At 44.3% G+C, this 24,249-nt stretch overlaps 2 protein-coding genes across 2 annotated transcripts; one reads left to right on the top strand and one right to left on the bottom strand.

Moving 5' to 3' along the window:
* Positions 1–15,597: 15,597 nt before the first annotated feature.
* LOC127299631 (uncharacterized) lies at positions 15,598–20,609 on the bottom strand. The gene is made up of 2 exons (XM_051329625.2): positions 20,457–20,609; positions 15,598–16,079 (listed from the first exon to the last, which is right to left on the bottom strand). Exons 1-2 carry the CDS (start codon positions 20,556–20,558, stop codon positions 15,843–15,845), a joined length of 339 nt encoding a protein of 112 aa, XP_051185585.1. The 5' UTR covers positions 20,559–20,609; the 3' UTR covers positions 15,598–15,842.
* LOC139831014 (uncharacterized) lies at positions 16,443–18,717 on the top strand. The gene has a single exon (XM_071819935.1). It carries the CDS (start codon positions 16,655–16,657, stop codon positions 18,548–18,550), a length of 1,896 nt encoding a protein of 631 aa, XP_071676036.1. The 5' UTR covers positions 16,443–16,654; the 3' UTR covers positions 18,551–18,717.
* Positions 20,610–24,249: the final 3,640 nt, after the last annotated feature.

Raw genomic sequence — 24,249 nt, forward strand, 5'->3', positions numbered from 1 at the left:
ACACTTTATGTCATATTTATGCATTTTCTGGAACTAACCTATTAACAAGATGCCGAAGTGCCAGTTCCTGTTTTCTGCTGTTTTTGGTTTCAGAAATCCTAGTAACGAAATATTCTCGGAATTGGACGAAATCACCGCCCAGGTTCCTATTTTTCCACGAAGCTTCCAGAACACTCGAGAGCTGCCAGAGATGGGCCCTGTGGGCCCCAGGTGACATGGTGGCGCGGCCCAGGCCCTGGCCGCGCCACCCTATGGTCTCGTCGCCTCGTTGACCCTCCTGCGCCGCCTCTTCGCCTATTTAAAGCCCCTGCATCGAAAACCCTTACGGAGGAAGCCACGGTACGGAAAACCTTACAGAGCCGCCGCCATCGCGAAGCCAAGATCTGGGGGACAGGAGTCTCTGTTCCGGCACCCTGCCGGAGCGGGGAAGTGCCCCCGGAAGGCTCCTCCATCGACACCGCTGCCATCTCCACCGCCATCTTCATCACCGCTGTTGCTCCCATGAGGAGGGAGTAGTTCTCCATCGAGGCTCGGGGCTGTACCGGTAGCTATGTGGTTAATCTCTCTCCTATGTACCTCAATACAATGATCTCATGAGCTGCTTTACATGATTGAGATTCATATGAGTTTTGTATCACTACTATCTATGTGCTACTCTAGCAAAGTTATTAAAGTAGTTCTATTCCTCCTGCACGTGTGTAAAGGTGACAGTGCGTGCACCGTGTTAGTACTTGGTTTATGCTATGATCATGATCTCTTGTAGATTGCGAAGTTAACTATTGCTATGATAATATTGATGTGATCTATTCCTCCTACATATGCATGAAGGTGATAGTGTGCATGCTATGCTAGTACTTGGTTTAGTCGTTTTGATCTATCTTACACTTAAGGTTACTTAAACATGAGCATTATTGTGGAGCTTGTTAACTCCGGCATTGAGGGTTCGTGTAATCCTACGCAATGTGTTCATCATCCAACAAAAGTGTAGAGTATGCATTTATCTATTCTGTTATGTGATCAATGTTGAGAGTGTCCACTAGTGAAAGTGTAATCCCTAGGCCTTGTTCCTAAATACTGCTGAGTTACTACTGCTTGTTTACTGTTTTACTGTGTTACTACTGCTGCAATACTACCACCATCAACTACACGCCAGCAAGCTATTTTCTGGCACCGTTGCTACTACTCATATTTATTCATACCACCTGTATTTCACTATCTCTTCGCCGAACTAGTGCACCTATTTGGTGTGTTGGGGACACAAGAGACTTCTTGCTTTGTGGTTGCAGGGTTGCATGAGAGGGATATCTTTGACCTCTTCCTCCCTGAGTTCGATAAACCTTGGGTAATCCACTTAAGGGAAACTTGCTGCTGTTCTACAAACCTCTGCACTTGGAGGCCCAACACTGTCTACAGGAAAGGAGGGGGAACGTAGACATCAAGCACTTTTCTGGCGCCGTTGCCGGGGAGGGAAGGTAAACGGCACTCACACATTGGCAAGCCCGGCAACTAAGCACTTTTCCTCCCTCGTCAACTACGCGTCAAGCACTTTTCTATTATGTCTATGCTTGTGAATGGTAGATCTAATGTTGATCCAAATAATGTTCCTTTAGCTTCATTGGTTGCTCAAGAAGAAAATGTTGATGTGAATTTCATTAAAAATAATAATTTCAACAACAATGCTTATAGGAACAACTCTGGTAATAACTATAGGCCATATCCCTCTGCTAATGGTAATGGTTATGGTAATTCTTATGGGAATTCTTACAACAATAATAGGAGTGTACCCCCTGGTCTTGAAACCATGCTTAAAGAATTTATTAGTACACAAACTGCTTTTAACAAATCTGTTGAGGAAAAGCTCGATAAAATTGATATTATTGCTTCTAGAGTTGATAGGCTTGCCTCTGATGTTAATCTTTTAAAATTGAAAGTTATGCCTAATAATGATATTGATAATAAGATTACTACTACAGCAAATGCCATCCAAGTTAGAATTAATGAGAATATAAGATTAATGGCTGAATTGCGTGCTAGGTGGGATAGAGAAGAAAATGAAAAACTAGCTAAAGAGAATAATGTAGCTAAAGTTTGGACTATTACCACCACTAGTAATGCTAATTCTTCACATGTTGCTGCACCTCCTACTATCAATGGTAAAATAATTGGTGTTGGCAATGTTTCTACTCCTAGTGCAAAGCGAACAAAAGCCCTCGAAATTGCTAAAATCATTAAATCGCTTGTGATAAAACTGCTGAAATTTTTTCCAACCTTGGGAACAATGATTCCATTGCTATAGCTCATAATGATTTAGATTTTGATGATTGCCACATCTCTGAAGTTATAAAGTTCTTACAAAAACTTGCTAAAAGTCCTAATGCTAGTGCTATAAATTTAGCCTTTACAAAACATATTACAAATGCTCTCATAAAAGCTAGAGAAGAGAAACTAAAACTCGAAACTTCTATTCCTAGAAAGTTAGAAGATGGTTGGGAGCCCATCATTAAAATGAAATTCAATGACTTTGAATGTAATGCTTTATGTGATCTTGGTGCAAGTATTTCTGTTATGCCTAAAAAGATTTATGATATGCTTGACTTGCCACCATTGAAGAATTGTTATTTGGATGTTAATCTTGCCGATAATGTTAAAAAGAAACCTTTGGGGAGGATTGATAATGTGCATATTACGGTTAACAATAACCTTGTCCCCGTTGATTTTGTTGTCTTGGATATCGAATGCAATGCATCTTGTCCAATTGTATTGGGAAGACCTTTTCTTCGAACCGTTGGTGCTGTTATTGATATGAGGGAAGGTAATATTAAATATCAATTTCCTCTTAAGAAAGGTATGGAACACTTCCCTAGAAAGAGAATGAAGTTGCCTTTTGATTCTATTATTAGAACAAGCTATGATGTTGATTCTTCTACTCTCGATGTTACTTGATTTGCACTTTCTGCGCCTAGCTGAAAGGCGTTAAAGAAAAGCGCTTATGGGAGACAACCCATGTTTTTACCTACAGCAATTTTTTGTTTTTTTGAGTCTTGGAAGTTGTTTACTACTGTAGCAACCTCTCCTTATCATGTTTTTGTGCCAAGTAAAGTTTCTATGTCAAAGTTGATGTTATATTTGGGATCGCTGCGCAGAAACAGCATTGCTGTCTGTCACGAATCTGGGCACAATTCTCTGTAGAAAATTCGAAAAAATCTGCCAATTTACGAGCGTGATCCTCAGATATGTACGCAACTTTCATTAGTTTTGAGTTTTTCCATTTGAGCAAGTCTGGTGCCATCTCTAAATTCGTCTTTACGGACTGTTCTGTTTTTGACAGATTCTGTCTTTTATTTCGCATTGCCTCTTTTGCTATGTTGGATTTATTTCTTTGATCCATTAATGTCCAGTAGCATTATGCAATGTCCAGAAGTGAAAATAATGATTGTGTCACCTCTGAATGAGTGAATTATTAATGATGCACTAACCCTCTAATGAGTTTGCTTGAAGTTTGGTGTGAAGGAAGTTTTCAAGGGTCAAGAGAGGAGAATGATATACTATGATCAAGAGGAGTGAAAGCTCTAAGCTTGGGGATGCCCCCGTGGTTCACCCCTGCATATTTTAAGAAGACTCAAGCGTCTAAGCTTGGGGATGCCCAAGGTATCCCCTTCTTCATCGACAACATCATCAGGTTCCTCCCCTGAAACTATATTTTTATTCAATCACATCTTGTGTTCTTTACTTGGAGCGTCGTTTTGTTTTCGTTTTTGTTTTTGTTTTAATAAGATGGATCCTAGCATTCACTTTGTGGGAGAGAGACACGCTCCTCTGTTGCATATGGACACATGTGTCCTTAGGCTTTACTCATAATGTTCAAGGCGAAGTTTCTTCTTCGTTAAATTGTTATATGGTTGGAATTGGAAAATGCTACATGTAGTAATTCTAAAATGTCTTGGATAATGTGATACTTGGCAATTGTTATGCTCATGTTTAAGCTCTTGCATCATATGCTTTGCACCCATTAATGAAGAAATGCATAGAGCTTGCTAAAATTTGATTTGCATATTTGGTTTCTCTAAGGTCTAGATAATATCTAGTATTGAGTTTTGAACAACAAGGAAGACGGTGTAGAGTCTTATAATGTTTACAATATGTCTTTTATGTGAGTTTTGCTGCACTTGTTCATCCTTGAGTTTGCTTCAAATAACCTTGCTAGCCTAAACCTTGTATCGAGAGGGAATACTTCTCATGCATCCAAAATACTTGAGCCAACTACTATGCCATTTGTGTCCACCATACCTACCTACTACATGGTATTTCTCCGCCATTCCAAAGTAAATTGCTTGAGTGCTACCTTTAAAGTTCCATCATTCACCTTTGCAATATATAGCTCATGGGACAAAATAGCCTTAAAAACTATCGTAGTATTGAATATGTACTTATGCACCTTATATTTTATTAAGTTGCCTGTTGTGCGATAACCATGCTTCTGGGGAACGCCATCAACTATTGTTGAATATCATGTGAGTTGCTATGCATGTCCGTCTTGTCTGAAGGTCTATCATTTTGGTGGTTGGAGCATGCAAAATTGTTAGAGAAGAACATTGGGCCGCTAACTAAAGCCATGAACCATGGTGGAAGTTTCAGTTTTGGACATATATCCTCAATCTCATATGAGAACAATAATCATTGCTACATGCTTATGCATTTAAGAGGAGTCCATTATCTGTTGTCCATGTTGTCCCGGTATGGATGTCTAAGTTGAGAATAATCAAAAGCGAGAAATCCGAAATGCGAGCATTCTCCTTAGACCTTTGTACATGCGGCATGGAGGTACCCCTTTGTGACACTTGGTTGAAACATGGCATGTGAAGACCCGGTAGTCCAAGTTAAGTAGGACGAGGTGCGGGCACTATTAGTATACTATGCGTGAGGCTTGCAACTTGTAAGATATAATTTTCATAACTCATATGCTTTATTACTACCGTTGACAAAATTGTTTCATGTTTTCAAAATAAAAGCTCTAGCACAAATACAGCAATCGATGCTTTCCTCATTGAAGGACCATTCTTTTACTTTTATTGTTGAGTCAGTTTACCTATCTCCTTCCACCTTAAGAAGCAAACACTTGTGTGAACTGTGCATTGATTCCTACATACTTGCATATTGCACTTGTTATATTACTTTATGTTGACAATATCCATGAGATATACATGTTATAAGTTGAAAGAAACCGCTGAAACTTAATCTTCCTATGTGTTGCTTCAACACCTTTACTTTGATTTATTGCTTTATGAGTTAACTCTTATGCAAGACTTATTGATGCTTGTCTTGAAGTACTATTCATGAAAAGTCTTTGCTTTATGATTCAGTTGTTTACTCATGTCATTACCTTTGCTTTGATCGCTGCATTCATTACATATGTTTACAAATAGTATGATCAAGATTATGATGGCATGTCACTTCGTAAATTATCTTTGTTATCGTTTTACCGCTCGGGACGAGCGTAACTAAGCTTGGGGATGCTGATACGTCTCCACCGTATCGATAATTTCTTATGTTCCATGCTACTTTCTTGCTGAGCCCTACATGATTTATGCCCATTATATGTCATATTTATGCATTTTCTGGAACTAACCTATTAACAAGAGGCCGAAGAGCCGCTTGTCAAGTTTCTGCTGTTTTTGGTTTCAGAAATCCTAGTAAAGAAATATTCTCGGAATTGGACGAAACTTTCGCCCAGGGTCCTATTTTTGCACGAAGCTTCCAGAAGACCGAAGACCTAACGAAGTGGGGCCACGAGGAGGCCAGGGGGGTGGCCGGCGCGGCCTGTGCCCCGGCCGCGCCGACCTATCCCCCGGGCCCCTCGTGTGGCCCCCGCGTTGACCCTCCGCCTACTTAAAGCTTCCGTCGCGAAACCCCCGCACCGAGAGCCACGATACGGAAAACCTTACAGAGACGCGCCGCCGCGAATCCCATCTCTGGGATTCTGAGATCGCCTCCGGCACCTGCCGGAGAGGGGATTCATCTCCCGGAGGACTCTACACCGCCATGGTCGCCTCCGGAGTGATGAGTGAGTAGTCCACCCCTGGACCATGGGTCCATAGCAGTAGCTAGATGGTCGTCTTCTCCTTGTTGTGCTTAATTGTTGGATCTTGTGAGCTGCCTAACATGATCAAGATCATCTATATGTAATTCTATATGTTGTGTTTGTCGGGATCCGATGGATAGAGAGTACTATGATTATGGTGATTATCAATCTATTGTTCATGTGTTGTTTATGATCTTGCATGCTCTCCGTTATTAGTAGAGGCTCGGCCAAGTTTTTACTCTTAACTCCATGAGGGAGTATTTATGCTCGATTGTGGGTTCATGCCTCCATTGAATCTGGGACAGTGACAGAAAGTTCTAAGGTTGTGGATGTGCTGTTGCCACTAGGGATAAAACATTGATGCTATGTCTAAGGATGTAGTTATTGATTACATTACGCACCATACTTAATGCAATTGTCTGTTGCTTTGCAACTTAATACTGGAGGGGGTTCGGATGATAACCTGAAGGTGGACTTTTTAGGCATAGATGCAGTTGGATGGCGGTCTATGTACTTTGTCGTAATGCCCAATTAAATCTCACTATATTTATCATATCATGTATATGCATTGTTATGCCTTTCTCTATTTGTCAATTGCCCGACTGTAATTTGTTCACCCAACATGCTTTTATCTTATGGGAGAGACACCTCTAGTGAACTGTGGACCCCGGTCCTATTCTTTACATAGCATACAATCTACTGCAATTGTGTTTACTGTTTTCTTTGCAAACATCTTCCACTCGATACGTTTAATCCTTTGTTACAGCAAGCCGGTGAGATTGACAACCTCACTGTTTCGTTGGGGCAAAGTACTTTGGTTGTGTTGTGCAGGTTCCGCGTTGGCGCCGGAATCCCTGGTGTTGCGCCGCATCACATTTCGCGACCATCAACCTTCAACGTGCTTCTTGGCTCCTCCTGGTTCGATTAAACCTTGGTTTCTTTCTGAGGGAAAACTTGCTACTGTGCGCATCATACCTTCCTCTTGGGGTTCCCAACGAACGTGTGAGTTACACGCCATCACCGGCCAAATGTCCGGCCACACACCAGACTTGCTTTTCTTCAGGTCCTTAGCCATTTTCGAGGGGGCCGGATATTTCCGAAATGTTCGGCCCGGATAATCCGGCCCTGGGACAAAACCAGGACAATATCCGGGCAAATGTCCGGCCCTTGTACTGAGCTGCCAAACCTCCAGTCCTTAGCCATTTTCGAGGGGGCCGGATATTTCCGAAATGTCCGGCCCGGATAATCCGGCCCTGGGACAAAACCAGGACAATATCCGGCCAAATATCCGGCCTCTATCCAGAGGCATACTGAGCCGCAAATCCTCAGGTCCTTAGCCGAAAAACTGGGGGCCGGATATTTTGGAAATATCCGGCCCGGATTATCCGGCCTGAAGAACTTTTTGCTGATTCTTTATGACAGCACTGACCACATCCAACACACATAAAAATGTATCTATATAATCCCTGTACCACTTAAACAAACATTAGTGTATCACATACATTGACATCAAACACACAAAACATAATATGAGAGATGTTCTTTCATCCGCTCAGGCTCGCGCGCAGGTACTGGAGGGATGGGCACCCGGCGGCAGCTGAGCCGCCAGCCACCAGGCAGCTGCACGCCGGACCAGGCGTCGCACGGCACCCATTTGCCGTGCATGAGCCTCCCCACCGTGACGGGGAGCGGCACCTTCTTGCTGCCGCTGCCAGAGGCCTCGAAGTCGTTCTTCTTCCCCATGGCGCAGCGGCGGTTGTGGTGCGAGTGGAGCTGTGGGCGAAGGAGCAACGCGGCCGGTGGACTTTTAAGGGCGGCCGCGCGCGGGATACGATGCCATTGAAGGCGCCGCAGATCCCGGCCCGCCGCCGCCAAAGGTACATGCGCAACAGAAGTCGCGACATTCATGGCGGCGGCTGCGGCGCAGACGCGGAAGCGCTGACCGCGGAAGCGATGGCCGCGGAAGCGATGCCCTCCATGCAGGCTCGCTGCCAGGCGGGCCCGTGGAGACCGGAGCGGACACTTTGCGCGTCCGCGCAGCGTCCGCCGAGACGCAAACCTGGCGCATATTTGGGCCAGGTTTGCGTCTCCGCGAACGGCCCGGTCACTTTGCGTCGTGCCGCTGGAGAGGGTGCCAGACGCATTTACGACCAAAGCGGACGCAAACGGTCGTTTGCGTCACGCCGCTGGAGATGCCCTAAGAATGATGTGGAGTAGACATTTAGAACATGGTCACTAGGTTAGATGTGGGACATCATGAATGGTTGTCCTATCAAGCACAAGATGATCATGAGGATTAAGTGTGATGCAGTATGGTGTGTGATGAGCCCTATGACTGCTCGGGCCCTCTTGCCAAGCAACTTTAGGCTTGGGCCGAGATTGCTCAATTTCTTGTCATATTGTATCATCTACATAGAAAATAGACATTGATTGGAAATACCTAAAAAAAATATTGTTAGGGGTACTCTGAACCAGCAACGGTTGTGCCAACCTTAAGTACGCGAAATAGGTATATTCTGAACTGATCCATCTACTACCACACTCGTGAATGATTAATCCATTAATTAGCATTAATATAATCAATTCCAACCATCAGATCATACCGCATTAGGCAGACACGTAAGAATAGGAGTATTGTACGTTCACTATTATTCCAACCTAATGATACTGTCCCGCACCATTAATCCAACACCTGTTCTACTCCGTGCTGTTGTTGCTAAACAAAATGAGTCGCTGATCTAGCGATCGAGGTGTGATACGGCCGACCAAACAGTGGTTAGGCACCTGCACGCAGCCGAGGCCTAATCTGGTTGGCTACGGCTTGTACTAGCAGCTGTTTCGTCGCAACCACTAGCATTGTGCTGTTTTTCTGGAGTACTACTTCATTAGTGGAGTATCGTTTTGATTAATTATGAAATCACGGGCCCTTCTTTCCATCCGCTTTTCTGTATCTAACTTATAGTGAACCGCGTGCTAACACGCTTTCCTGGCGAGTTCATCATTGCGTCTAGCAAATTGCAACCATGATTTGGGCGCTGCTGCTAGTTAATCGTGTCGCACTGTCGCTGTTCTAGAGTTCTCCTTGTACCATTTGAAAATATTTTCCATATTACTAGCTAGATTCCACGTTTTTCTGCATGTTTCAAGAGAGGAACCCATTCGTGGTCAGTTGGTACCTGAGCCCACCAGAAATCAAAATCTAACTTTAACGTGTTAGTGTCTTATAAAGACGGAATACGTTTCATGTTTTCAATGTGATATGATGTTTTCGCCGATAGAGAGACTTCTATGATGATTTCGTCGACCTCAAAATCGATCAGCTTAACATATCAAATTCAGTCTTTCAAAGGTGCTTAATATATTAAATTTAGTCTTTCGAAGGTGCTAACAAGGATAGAGTGTGCGTGCATTGTTAGCGATAAGTGTGTACGGTATGGGTGAGCTCGCCTGTATGTAGAAAAAAAAAGCATGTTTCAGCAGTTGAGCTACGGAATTGAATTAGTTACCGCCTCCTATGAGAGCATTAGGCGTAATTAGGCTACCGGTAGGTAGTAGTACGATTAAGCACTGTCACAGGAACCGTTTGAGTTCAGCTTCTTCACGCACGGCGGCTTGTCGGCCGTAGGCGAGATGAACGGAGTCGAGATGATGAGATAGACCGATAGACAAACTTAACCAGGACGGCATCGTGGTCTGCAGTCTGTTTATGCAGCCATGCATCGATGCTTGCTTCCTTGCCTGGGCTACACCATAGACTGATAGACCCTGCTGGCCGCCGTGCACTCGCACTACGTACACGGTACCCCGACCGATCTGAGGCTTTGAGCTGGTGCATGCGCTCGAAATCACGAAATTCATCTGAAAATGTAAAAAAAACAATACGAAAATGTTAGGCACGACAAAAGTACTGGTTCATGGCAGTGGAATGAGGTAAAGAAAACAACGAATATGCTAGTAACTCGACTGAAATTTAATGTGCATGCCAATCCATTTCGATAAAGAACACGGAAAATGCTAAACTAGGACGAAAATGTCGTGCAAACGCATACCGCCGGAGAGAATGAAAATACTGCTCCTCTGATCCATACTAATTGTTTAATTCAAAGTAAATCTAATTTAAATAAAAATCATAACACTTTTTATGAATCGGAGGGAGGGAGAGAGTAACCCGATTGAGAATTAGAGATATCAACACAAATCATTCAAAATATTTTCTGGTTACCTCATCTATGGACTACTCCCCCCCACCCCCCCCCCCCACCCCCCCACCTCCCCCCCACACACTCCAAATTGTTTGAGCGTGCTTCCTTGTCAGCATCAAGTCGGCTACCAGCTTCGACGTATCAAGTATCATGTGCATAGTATGGTTGTTGCATGAAAAATATTTTGGCATTCCCAGCGAACTGTACATATGGATCAGATTTAGTGGCAGGTTATGTAAATAAATTGGGTTCGATAGCATGCTATAATTTCTTTGAAACTAATCAATGTACCTAGCTATTTTTCGATAAAGGATGTTTTATTACTTTTGAGAAAGCAATTACATCCAGCCTCTGCATAAACCAGGATGCACACAGCCGTTTATATGTCTCGAGTCAACAGATAAAATAAAAGGCGAAATACATATCGGAGCGATGAATCATATAACGCCTAGGATGTGGGTGGTGCTGTAATCCGTAAACTATGCTGCCACCCATGGAGGGAAAAAGTATCCCTCGTCGTAGCCTCCAACCGTGTACAGACCTCCGTAAACAGCTCTCGGTTCTCCACTCGCTGAAGAGGTAACCACGAATGGAGAATACATGTATATCTGTAGATGACCTGCAAAATTGAACAATTTTTATCATTAAAAATCTTGTCATTTCTACATAGCCAAAGCGCCCAGATAACTGATAGAGCCTCCAACCTAAGGAGCAACTCAAACCTTGAATCAGTATCATGAAGCCAATTGTCAAAGACATTGGTTACACTAGTCGGAGGATACAGGCTAGACGCTACTTGGATGATCGACCATATAGATCTCGCAACTTGGCATTGGAAGAATAGGTGTTTAATAGTTTCATCATGATGACAGAAAACACACCGTGTACTCCCATGCCAATTTTGCTTAACAAGATTATCTTTGGTGAGGATAACCCCTCGACGAAGATACCATCCAAAATTTTAATTTTTAATGGTATTTTCATCCTCCAATTTTTATTATTATTATCAACTGGTATATCAGAATGAAGGACCGCATTGTATAACGATTTTACTGAGAAAGTGCCATCTACATGTAGATTCCATCTGAATTCGTCCGGTCCAGTCGATAGTTGTATATCTTCTAACCGGTGAATTAAAGAATTCCATGCCACTAGCCTTTGCCCAAGTAAGACTCGTCTGAACGTCACATTCGGAGTGAGGTAGCCATTACCGTAGCAATGGTATCACCCTTGCGACGAACAATATTATACAAGGCAGGAAACTGTTCACATAAGGGTGCATCGTCTAACCAATTGTCTTCCCAGAACCGTATATGTGCTCCATTATTAATCGAGAAAGTACCATGACGAAAAAAAATATTTTTTATCGCCATAAGACCAGCCCAGAAGTGTGAATCCCCAGGTTTCTAAACCACTTGGGATAGTGTCTTCGAGCCGATATATTTTCTCTTGAGAATATTTTGCCAAATCCCATCTTCGGTAAGAAGCTTAAACAGCCATTTACCAAGCAGAGCTGAATTCTTGACCTCCAGGTCATGAACTCCAAGCCCACCTTGATCCTTGGGACTACGAACTATACTCCATTTAACCAGCCGAGATTTCTTTTTCTCGCTGTTCCCTTGCCAAAAGAATCTGAATCGATAATAATCGAGTTTGTGCAGAATTCCTTTCGGCAGAACAAAGAATGATAACATATACAGTACCATATTTGTGAGTACCGAATTAATGAGTACCAATCTTCCTCCCTGGGACAACAATTTCCCCTTCCAGCTACTAAGACGTTTTTGTAATCTTTCTTCCACAATTTTCCATTCAGCAATTGTAAGTCTCCGATAGTGAATCGGAATACCCAAGTAGCGAATAGAAAATTGACCTTGCCCACAACCAAACAGCTCTGTATATGGAGCCGTATCATTTTGGGCATCACCGAAACAGAACAGTTCGCTTTTATGGAAATTAATTTTTAAACCCGACAACTGCTCGAAAGCCGCCAAAATTAATTTGAGATTGCGAGCTTTTTCGAGATCATGATCCATAAAAAGAATTGTATCGTCGGCATATTGAAGGATAGATAAACCCCCATCAACCAAATGTGGGATCACACCTTCAATCTGGCCATCAAACTTGGCCCGCTCAATGAGTATAGCCAGTATATCCGCTACAATGTACCGGGAGTGGTGTTTTGGAACATGGGAGCATATGCTCCCTTTATTTTGAAATTCATCTTACATAAATTTTGAATTTCAAAAAAATTGGAACGAAAAATTCGCACGTACATCTTCACGTGCTACACGCTCACAAAGTTGTTTCATAAAAAATAGACTTGTCATGTGACGTGTGTAAAAAAGACAAAACTCAGTGCTAAAAATAATGTTTTTTACAAGATAAATTTTCTCTTTTTTACATAGACCACAAAAAATATTAATTTTTCATGAAACTTGACGAATGCTCATATATTATGGAGATGTACACATAGAATTTTTTGTCAAAATTTTTCGACAACTCGAAATATTATTTTTTGGTATAGGGAGCATACGCACCCGGGAGCCGAATTGAATTTCCGCAATGTACCTAACTATATACAGAAGAAAATATTGATCTAGCCACAAGATATTGTACGGATCACTCTGCTAGTTACGTTATACTCACTCCGCTCCATATTTCTCCTCATACTAGATTCAGTTAAAGTCAAACTCTTTAAAGTTTAACTAATTATACAACTAAGAGTTGTTTTATGGACTTGTGGTACCCTCAAATAAATAATAGCCTTCTATTTTCGCTCATCCAAAGGCCTACAATAATCAATACTACTCTCAAAAACCTCACAATCATGATTCATACTTGTGGCAAATTTGGGCAACCCTCAAAAAAGGCCTTAGACGCCCCAGCTTAATAGCCCAAGAGAGTCCAAATATGTGATGTCGTTCAAAAAAAGAAACATTCTAACCCTCTTTCCTTTTCCGTGCGACACCGAAGCATCAGTGGCGGCGGATATCCGTCTTGATGATTCCCCTGCACGGGCGATTTCCCGCCTTTGTATGTCCTATAAATAGGAATGAAAATGGAGCAGAAAGTTTTCAATTTCTCCGTGCAAAAAAAGGAAATGATCTCGAAATACGGAAACGTAAATGGAATTATGCAAAACCGTAATGGAAACAGAAACTTCTTGGCAAAAATGGAAGCAAAAATGGAACAACTTTCCGACAGAAAATACGCGGCAACATAATTTCCGTTTTCGGCAGGATTTACCAACTCACGTAAAAATTCAGCCTTAAAGGCGTCCTGGACAGCACCATACACAGCAACCAGACTTCAAATGAAACCGTCTGCTTTCTTCTGAATATCGAGCTTAATGTGATACTCGCCATCAGAACTAGCTAACACAGTAATCGTGTCTATACGGACGCTAAGTAAAATGCCCCCGGACCTACCACGAGGCGGGCGAGAAAAGTGCACCAACAACTAACGCTAAGCGATACAAGAAACAAGGTGATATCAAGATATATAACTTCAAGTACGAAGACTAACACTAAGTAAAGTGCATTAGTAAAAAAGCTCGGGCATAATGGAAGCTTTCTTAGATATTAAAGAAAAATTGATGCTACCCTTTTCAATATGGCAGACCAAGCCGGCCCATAGGCACGAGAAGTGTGCGGCGCGTTGTAACATCCGACCTGATCGACATGTAGGGTTTGCCGAATTTTCAAGCTTACCACTCGCTTGAAGCGAGAGATAGGGCTAGCGTCCTTAAATCCAATGCACGGCGGCCCATTAATTTTGCGTCACGACATGTCTTTTGTGCCTGTAACACGACTGGGCGGACTTGAGCTTGAGGCAAACCATGAATTAGTTCCTGGTCACGACATGTCTTTTGTGCCGGTAACATGACTGGGCGGATTTTTTTTTATGTAACCATATATTTCATTAGACAATCTGTTTATAGAGATTACACATATGATCATCACACAAGACAAACATTTGCATCAAGCAACTTTGCACAAGAAAACTCACAAGAAGTAATCACCAAAAAAAAAAAACTCACAAGAAGTAAAACTACAAGTTCATCCTCGGAGAAACCTGTGCCTCGCCGAAACATCGTCCATCTTTCTCCACTGCCACCATGGTAGCGCTGGAAAAAGAGGCGAACAAAGCTTGAGGCAAACCATGAATTAGTTCCTGGCCGGCCGTATCGTTAGGGCATCTTCAACAGGCAGCAGCTCAACGTATTTCCTTTTTTTGAGAAAACTCAACGTATTTTGGTCATTAAAAATAATCGCGCAAGTTCGTTTACATATGTCTGTTGACGTGAAATTGATTTTTGGGTCACGATTGACGGTTTACATCCGGGTTGTCCAGCAGCCTGACACATTTCACAGTTTGCAAATGTTTAATTTTCATTGATAAATAAATACATAGTACATACATTTTGGGACATAACATAAAATAGTGTAAAATAAAAAATCTAACTAGTGGGTTCGTCTGGCCCTCGTCTTCTTCGCTAACAAGAAAGAACACCCAGTGATCCAAACTAGAATTCTAGGTGTCAGTGTCTTCTTCGCTGCGATGGAAGAACATCTAGAAACCTATACTAGCGGCTTTAACTGTCACTCGTTATCTTTGGTGCAAAGAAAGAACATCCTACAACCTACAATTGGTTCTGGCTGGTGTCATTGTCTTTGCCAGAGTTGTCGATGTGGTAGTGCCTTCAGGAGGATAAGTCGTCGAACACTCTGCCGATCATGTTGCCATGCCTTCGTACACGCAGTGCAGCAGGCATCCAACCTCTAGGCTATGTGCATGTGAAACTTCTTAAATCCAGCGTCGATGTATATCTTATCTTACCCGTCGAACAACATGTAGATGAGCCACCGGCAAAAGCCACGCCACGCAGCTGAAGACGAAACAGATGGAATCGCTGCGAGGCGAGTTCGAAGCAGAAAGGAGCGGTCACGCGTTACGTTTGCGCAGACGTATTTGAACCCCAAGTTTAGGTTGCGTTTATGTCCCCATGGACAGCGTAATTTAGTCGCTCTCGAATCCTCTAAGTTCTTCCACCTGCGGAATCTCAATGAAAACAGCTCCTCGACCAGAACAAAATCATTCGAGCGTCAGTTAACACAACACTCGTAACTGAACTTGTCGTCTTGGCAGTTTGTGACACTCTTCGATCACCGAGAGTCAATTAAGCTGCGCTCTCAGTTACACGGCAAACAGCTAGTATAACTTTTGCTGCATGCCTGCATTCATATTGTGACAAGAAAGAATCTCAACAGGAAATTGTGCATGCTAGTATGCTCCACCCTCCACACGCATGGATGAACGACACAAGGAAATTAACTTGGGAGGCAAAGCTCTAACGTACAGAGCTATCTGCTGATTATATGTACACACACGTCTCCACACGCAGCACGCACGCTAGCTTCACGTCTCTTGTAGCCTTCTCTAGGCCAGGACGCACCTCAAAATTTGCCGCGCTAAAGCTAAAGCTGAAAACCCAGGCAAGAAGACAGAAAATATGGCAGAGCAAGCAGAAGTTCAGAACTACTGAAACAGCTAACTAGCTAGAAGGGTGCGGTGGCGATGTCTCTCTTGATGGAGCGCCCATGGCGGCGGCAGCCGGTGCCGCCGCCGACGCGCGGGGTGGAGTTCTCGGAGGAGTCGAGCTCTACGTCGTCGTCCGACGAGTCGGTGGTGGACGAGCCCATCTTCCGCACGCCCTTCACCGGCTTGAGGCCGTCGGTAAAGATTCTGATGGCCTCCTCGGTCGTCTTGGTGCTCACCACGTAGAGAGCCGCCTCCTGCAATTACGAGTAATGTACACGTCAATACAGTACTATTAATCGCAAGCTGTTAGAATTTTAAACAAATTCTTTTCGCTTGCGTTTCAAGCTGCGTTCGCCTATGTACACGTGTGACACGTACCTGTACAGAGTATACAAGTTGGTACTCCTACGAGATGGCAACGTGACTAAGATTTACGACTACATCAGAACATACGTACGTAAACAAGAAAAATAAAATTGGTGGGCAAACGTCCGTGTCGCGACTGTACTCTACTGTGACCAGGACGTACGACAAACATGTGGTGAACACGTTTCATGCGAGTACTCGTACGAAAGTGACAGAGATCGACACGGCCCTGCTCCTTAAATTGGCTTCTCCAACCCTAGCTATCCGGCAGGGCACAATCGCTAGCGGCGCGCAATCTCTAATCCCGAAGACCAGCAACATCCGTTTCCTCCAGATCCGCCGCTTCCCCAGATAAACAATCCGTCGTTTCCTCCAGATCCGCCGCCGCCGCTTCCCCAGATATAAGCTACGGTTCCCTCCCTTGCTCGCTCCGCGCGCGGAGTCAGCTGCGACAATTTGCGCGATGACTGCCAAGACCATGGTTGAAGGAACCAGCGTCGAGGAGGGCAGCAGCAGTGGTTCGAGACTTTCTGTGAAGGAAGCCTATATCAAGAAGATGCGAAGCAAAGTAGCTATGACAAAGGCATATGAAAATAATCTACAGAAGATTAGGGATTCTCTCGATCTGAAGAAAGAAGCAGACATTACTAAATTCAAACCGCCCGAACCAGAATCTGGTGATGATCTCGCACGTTCGAAAATTTCAGCTTCCAACTTCCATCGCAGCGTTGTCTCGATTGCTTTGTTCCATGACGATGTGATGGTATTTGCTTGCTCGGGAACAGCTGTGCGCCTTAGGCATGGTTATATACAAGACCGCCATAAAATATTTGTGACTTCGGCGCGTTTCGCTCAGGAATTTAATGCTAATAGAACCAAAGATGATAAACTGAGGATTGAGCTGCGTACTCCTGAGAAGAAAACTCTGAATGGGTACTTGGGACTACACGATCAAAATATTGCTATTGTCACGTCTTTTTCCCCCCGTGCTCTCCACACTATGGATATGTGTAATCCTGTGGATCCGCCCCCAGGCCGAGGCAACCGCAATAATAAGCTGTTCGCATTTGGATGTGCTGACGATTGCAGTTTGATGGGCATAGGTTGTTCCTATCCGGTTCTCCTGGGGAATGGACTTGTGTCGGCCAAGTGTGATGGCAAGATCACAACGACTGCAATTGGAGGGCCAGTTATATGTTTTGGTCATGGTGGATCGGGTCACTTGGCTGGTGTTATCGTTGAATATTATGAAGGCAAGACAACCTTCATGCCAACAAAAATGCTTCATGAATTGTTGCAGAGATATGTGATAACCAGTAAAACATCCCACTTCCGTGGATATTCCTTGCCTGAAGGAGTAGAGAGTGTCATCCCTTCGGGATTTATGGTAAGGTCTACGATTCTTCAATCCTTGGGCTATCCCCTGCCACCGCCACTTGTATTTGAACTCAATGGGGGTTTGACTGGTAAGTTTGAAGAGGATTTTGGTCAATTTCATTATTGGAAAGGTTTTCCTTTTGATGACCCTTACTGGGGTTCTGGGAAGCCTGTCTGGAAGCAACTTGGAGAAAAAGTTACTGATAAAATGTCCAAAAATGTTGTCTCAATTGCTTCATTCAAGGGGCATGTGAGGTTTTTTGCGTGCACGGGACTGCTTATAACGTGGGGCCCCAGCACGTTCGTCCTTACTTCGGCCAGTTTGATTAGGACCGATGATGCTTCTGAGAAGATTGATGTGAACCTGAGGTTTGAGGTGTTTCTCCCTCCGGGACAATGTGTGGATGGGATGCTGGAATTTTATCATCTAAATTACAACATTGCTATTTTGAGTCTCGGAAAAGATCTCAGTGATATCTCTCCAGTAAATATTAGTGCCAAGGTCCCATTCCCGCGCAACAAGGTGGTAGCAGCTATAGGTCGTCGTACTAAAAAATGTCATGGGTTATTGATGGCCTCAATGGGTAAAGTGATGTGTACAATTAATCGTCGCCCAAAAAAGAAAGAAAACCAGGGTTTGGGTCTTACTTGCAGATACCTTGTTTTGTCCACTTGTAAAATCAAGAAGGTTGGGATTGGGGGGCCCCTTATTGGTTTGGATGGTAAATTCGTGGGCATGAACTTTTATGATGAAAGTCCAGCAACTCCTTTTCTGCCATGTACGGTGATTGCGAGAGTTATAAAGAGAGGGTTTCACCTTGTATCTTCTGTTGGTACTGGTACTTCTTTGAGAGACATCGAAATGTTGGAAGGGTGTACTGATGAGATGAACCGGAATCGGTGGCCTGTTTCCAAGCCATATTGGTATATTGCTGGTCAAGTTGATGTTCTAGACCTGCCTGGTGGAAAAGTTCTCACGTAAAGCAAAGTTGTCCGATTGTTCATTGTTGGCCTTGGTGTTAAATATTAGGCCTGTGCAATTTCTGTATGGTTTGTAGAAAATATTTATTTATGGTGCTTGTTTACTTGTACCCCCGTGACAAGTCTTTCAAGACAGAAAGTAGATATATATTTAATGTATTAAAAAAAGTGACAGAGACACCGGCCCACGCATGCACCAAACCACACCAGTTGCACTCGAGTAGTTAAGCACCTTCAATTCATTGATTAAATTGTTTTCGTTTCAGTATTTCTGCATTTTGTTTCTTTTGTACTACAGTACTGCTGTATGGTTTTATGCATTGGTTGGGTGACTGCGACCCAGCAGATTTATAAAAGTTGTATAAGATGTCAGACGTGTATGATGTGATGCAGATACTCCCTCGTCCTAAATAGCTTGCTTAATTTTCTCTATATACAAAGATATTTAGTTGTATTTTGTTTATAGGTACATCCAAATATAAAAAAGTTGAGAAAGTTATTTTAAAATGAACGGAATATAAATATTTGGAAATCACCATTCATTTCACTTTACTCAAGAAAACAGATCCCTTTCGGTAAAGGGAAGCACTTTACCATTTTGTTCATTTCATACACTTCCTCAGTTCTATGAAAGTTGTCTTATATTGTCTAAATCTAAATGTATATTTCCTCTGTTCTATAAGAAGTGACTCATTTTTTTAGATATGGATTGCAATACGTTCGAATACATTCATATTTAAATAAAATTGAGTCACTTATTTTAGGACATATGTAGTATTAAAAGAAAGGGAAAGGCTCGGCCTCTTTAGGTGCCACTTCGACTACATCGTGTCAATATACAATATGTAGTTTTTTTTACAAGGTTTCTCTAAATTTGTAGGAAAATAAATAAATATATCTACAATAAGAAATCATTACAGTACAAAAATATAGTATTTGATGATCATCCGATGACTACTGACTTTTACGGGCGTGGGTATTTATTCCATAATTTAGATCAGAGTTTAGAGTTGTTGATTAAGAGATGAGACTTTTGACAAAGAAAGAAGGTGGGTAGAATCCTGTTACGTGTAGCCGTGTAGGTAAGGTCACCGGTCACGATGGATATAAGTTAATGGTAGAATTACACGTGGGAAAGATTGGCTGAATGAACTGTTTCAGCCTTTCAGCTGGCAATAGCTCCGACACAGGCACCTCACTTTTTAAATTTGCGCTTATTATTATCTCCGTTGAATAGTGTAAGATCTTTTAGATATTTTAAAATAAACTAGATATATATTAAAAATGAGTGAACAACTAGATACATACAGGTATATTTAGAAAAGAAGAAAAAAAGATCTTACGCTAGTGTGAAGGAGATAGATTTGTATGGTAATCAATTCAAATTAGAGGTATCACCCGCGGAGGGTCACAGTGAGGCAGCTAGGTTGGTACTTGGTACCAGAAAAATCCGCACAAACGAAGGAGTAGATTGTTATAGTGCAGCCTTGCAGAAGCTGTTTATCTTTCAGATTCCTAAATGAAATGGTACTCCCTTTCCTCCCTAACAAATCAGATATCTATATGACAAGTAATTTAACAAGGGAGTGCAAACTTGCAACGTATGATAAACATTTCAATCCTTTACTAGGCATATATCATATATGCAGATCATTATATATCGAGCAGCTAGGTATGGACATCGATCCTAGCTAGCAAGATTTGTTTCCTGGGCTAGCTTAGCGCAGATTGATCGATCGATTAGCTGGTTTTGGATCGGATTAGTATTATAGACGTGGAAACAAAAGAAATCGGACGCTTAAAAATGTTGTATAAAGCAGACAGGAACGAACGAGCATGTATAATACAAGTACGTACGTCGATCCAGTGTAGATGTGTAGGCGTGAGATAGAAGAGTGCGTACGTACCCTTGCGTAGTTGAGCTGCTGTAGGGTGAGCGTCTTGGGCTCGGCCTCCATGGAAGGCATCCTCCCTGCCGCCGCCACTCCCTGCACCTGCACCATCCCCATCGATATATCTCCGGCGTTACGGCCCACCGTATGCAGCAGGTACGTGGTACGAATACTCGACACGTACTCGCGGTTCCTTTCCTCTTAATTGGTACGTGGAATGTGGCTCGATCGATAATCAGCTGGGTTTGCTATGGACGAGATAGCCGGGAGGGCCACGGCGGGGTTGTATATATACCACCCGCCTCTGGGTCTAATATCTATCGTGTCGCGCTATGACGGGTTGGGCTGGAGCACACGTGGCGGATGCAGAGAGGCCGGACGAGGACACGTGGCGGTGGCCTGTCGGAGCGATCGGGGTCCGCGCGCGCGTCCGGTTCGGACACCGACGAGCTGGCGTGCCGACCGTGGCTCTCCGGCCACGGCCAATGGCAGCGCGCCATGTCGGGGCAGGTGTATCGGGCTCGCGGATATGGCGTATCGGTCGGGATTCATCAGGACCGTGCAGCCCCACGTGCTTGGACGCCGACCAACTGCAGCCCTGCACGTCGCCTCACGCATCACTCGTCGTTGAGTGCAGCTGCTGGCTGGGATAAGCTCCGAGGATCCGGGACGCTGGACAAGACCACGCTAGAGAGCCAAACCGATTTGTGCACTGGCCTCCGGTCCGGCGTGCATGCACCTGCTTGCAACTTGCACCAGTCATGCATGCATGGCGCATGGTGTATCATGCGCGGACGTACCTACGTGCCCAATCAGTGGGGTGGCCGTCACTCACTCTATCTCCGACAACGCAAGCTAAACCGTCTGTTTTGGTACGTGCGGACATGGTACATCAAGGGCGCGTTTGGTGGCTGCATGCCAAGGTCGCGTCGGGCCAGCAATTTTCTGCCCGTTTGGTTGACTGGGTCGAGCCGTGTTTTTGCAGGTCCTGGAGGAAGGTCCAGTTCTGCAGTTTCTCCAGAGACAGGCTCGTTCTCGCGCCACTTTCATACCGCTGATGTGAAGCCGGGACACCAAGCAAGACCCTCAACAGCGCGGAGACTTGAACCTCCCTCAGCTAGTCCTACCCTCCGGCCTTCATGAAATTCTCTTCTTCCGACTTTCATCATGGATTCATAGTCACTTGATGTCAACACAGAAAAAGAGCTTCGTGCCGCTCCCTCCAGAACCAAACGGTCGAAATAAACGCATGGGTGCGCACGACCGAATACCTCCGATCCAACAAACTCCAGGCAATGCACTGTTACATGTACGTATGTGTGACTAAGGTTTGGAGTACTTTTGCTCAACTTCTCACTCCTCATTTTCATGAACGGCAACGTGGTGATGATAGGTGAGAAGTGAGAGGTGATAATCCATGGTGGTGGACTCATGGTGGTGTTTGTCTTCGTGGTCGGCGACGTGTTGTGACCGACGTGACCGACGATGTCATGGTGATGTTTGTTTTCGTGGTCGGCGATGTGCCCATGCTTGTGACCGGCGGTGTCCTGGTGGTGTTCGTCTTCGTAGTCAGCGACATGGTGATGCTTGTGACCGGCGTTACCGACGGTGTCATGGTGGTGTTCGTCTTCGTGGTGGGTGACGTGCCCATGCTTGTGACCGGCGGTGTCCTGGTGGTGTTCGTCTTCGTGGTCAACGACATGGTGATGTTTTTGACCGGCGGTGCCATCGCCGACGTGCCGAAGCTTGTAAATGGTGGTGCCATGGTGGTCTTGTGATAGGTGAGGCCGGTAATGTCGCCATGTTGTCATATATATGAGGCTACGAAAACCATGCGACCAACCAATCAAAGTGTCACCCGATGCAACACAGACTATCAAACGATGTGTCATTCGTGAATCGAAGCTTGGCCGAAACGAGATGAAAGTTCCATATCGCTGGCACCAGTAAACCATGATTCTCATACAGGCTGCCAAACCGGCCCAAAAATCTGGTTCGCGGTGTACCAGCACGCAAAGAGCAGCGGCCGGCCACCCCGAAGGACGGGAGGGAGCGGAGATATTTTGTTTTTTTTTTTGAACAGGGCTGGGTCCGAAAGGACCCGGAAGCTTCATACCAAGCGGTGGATACAGGTTACACGGAGAACCAGAAAGAAAAACGAAATTACATCCACGTTCTCGCATTTTGCAGAAAGGGCCTCGAAAGAATCTAGGAAAAGCAATCGAGTCCTCTTCTTCCACCGCAGCAGAACCACCGAGCGCCGGCCGCTGAGCACTCCACCGGGGACGAAACCACTTGGGGAGATGTCAACGTGTGGAGCCACGCTGGGGTTGATGAAGATCCTCCACTTTGGCTCACTGGCCTGGAGGAAGATGAACTGTCGGAGCAGCAGAGTCCGACACGCGAAGTGGCCACCTCGGCCGGAAGAAGCAGCGGCACATCCTTGCCGATGCTGATGAACTTCGCAACCAGAAGCTTCAAACTCCACCCTGAGAGCTCCAGATCTCGTCATCCCCCACCTCCAACCGCCACCATAGCGGCCGGAACTGGACAGAATCAGAGAAATCCGAGCTCCCTCGAGCTTATTCTTCGTGGAGGGAGAAGGGCTGCCGCTGCTTGCCACTGGCTCCACCCTCTGGAGCATCCTAAGCAGCAGCAACACCATCACCAGCCGCCATGCTCCGCTCGCCGACCATGGCCACCAAGACTCCACCGGCATAACGCCAGACGCCATAAAGGACAAGCTACAAACTCTAAAACTACTCCTATCTACTCCGGCGCCTCTCCTTTCCCAACTCCGGCCAGCTATTCCGGCGGAGCGGGCATCGGATTGGCCCGGCTATCGGTGGAGAACTCTCGAGTTACTGTTCACAGTTGAGAGCTGGGAGGGGGGAAAAGAGAGCACCCAGCGGAGATATTTTGTGAGGAGTCGACTGCGTGCATGTGGTGGTGGGGTCACCTGCTCGCGGCTTGTGAACGGGAGAGCGTCCACGATGCCGGGGCGGTGGAGCCCGCGACGCGCCACGTCCACCTGCACCGCTCGGATTCTCCCAGCTGCCTCGCTTTCACGTCTCCATCCACCATAGACTCGTCGACCCAGCAGATTAACATTACTAGTTAATGCCGCCGGGAGCGGTTACTCCACCGATTAGTTTTTTTTCGACTTACCGATTAGTTTATCGGTAGACGCCGCGCTGGCAAGCTTTCTGCCGGGATCCATCATTGCCGTTTCCTGCGTCCACATATTTTTCTGATTGTATCGACATCGACCACTCCGAGCGACTGTTCAAGTTTAATCAGGGCGTGCGACTGCTCTGCAGTACTACTACTACGGACAGACATTTGGTGCCCATATGCACCAATGATCTTGTTTTTCAAATAAATTAAAAATTATATTTTTAAGTTTTAAAAATTCTGAAAAATAATCTGCATATAGCCAATAATGTATCCCATAAACGTGTAAAATATTAATTTTAAATACTTTATATTTTAAGCTACATAAGGCAAAAGTGCAGATCTGAGTAGTCGTTTTCAAATCTCGAAAAACATGTCAGATTTTGTTATATTTGTCTAGCACAAAGTAAAAAAAGAATTTTGGGTTGAAATTTTCATGATTGTGAGATGTATATCACTGACAATCTACAGAATTATTTTTCACATTTTTTGATAACTAATAAACTTTTTTTAAATGACGAGAGCACTGAAGCTCGGCAGCCAATAGCAGTTTTACTGCCGAATTAGTGCACTTTTAGAAGTCGAATTTTATTTAAAAATTTCAAATTTAACTAATTTTTAATACAAAATAGTA

Source organism: Lolium perenne, chromosome 5, assembly GCF_019359855.2.
Source record: "Lolium perenne isolate Kyuss_39 chromosome 5, Kyuss_2.0, whole genome shotgun sequence".
Lineage (NCBI taxonomy): Eukaryota > Viridiplantae > Streptophyta > Magnoliopsida > Poales > Poaceae > Lolium > Lolium perenne.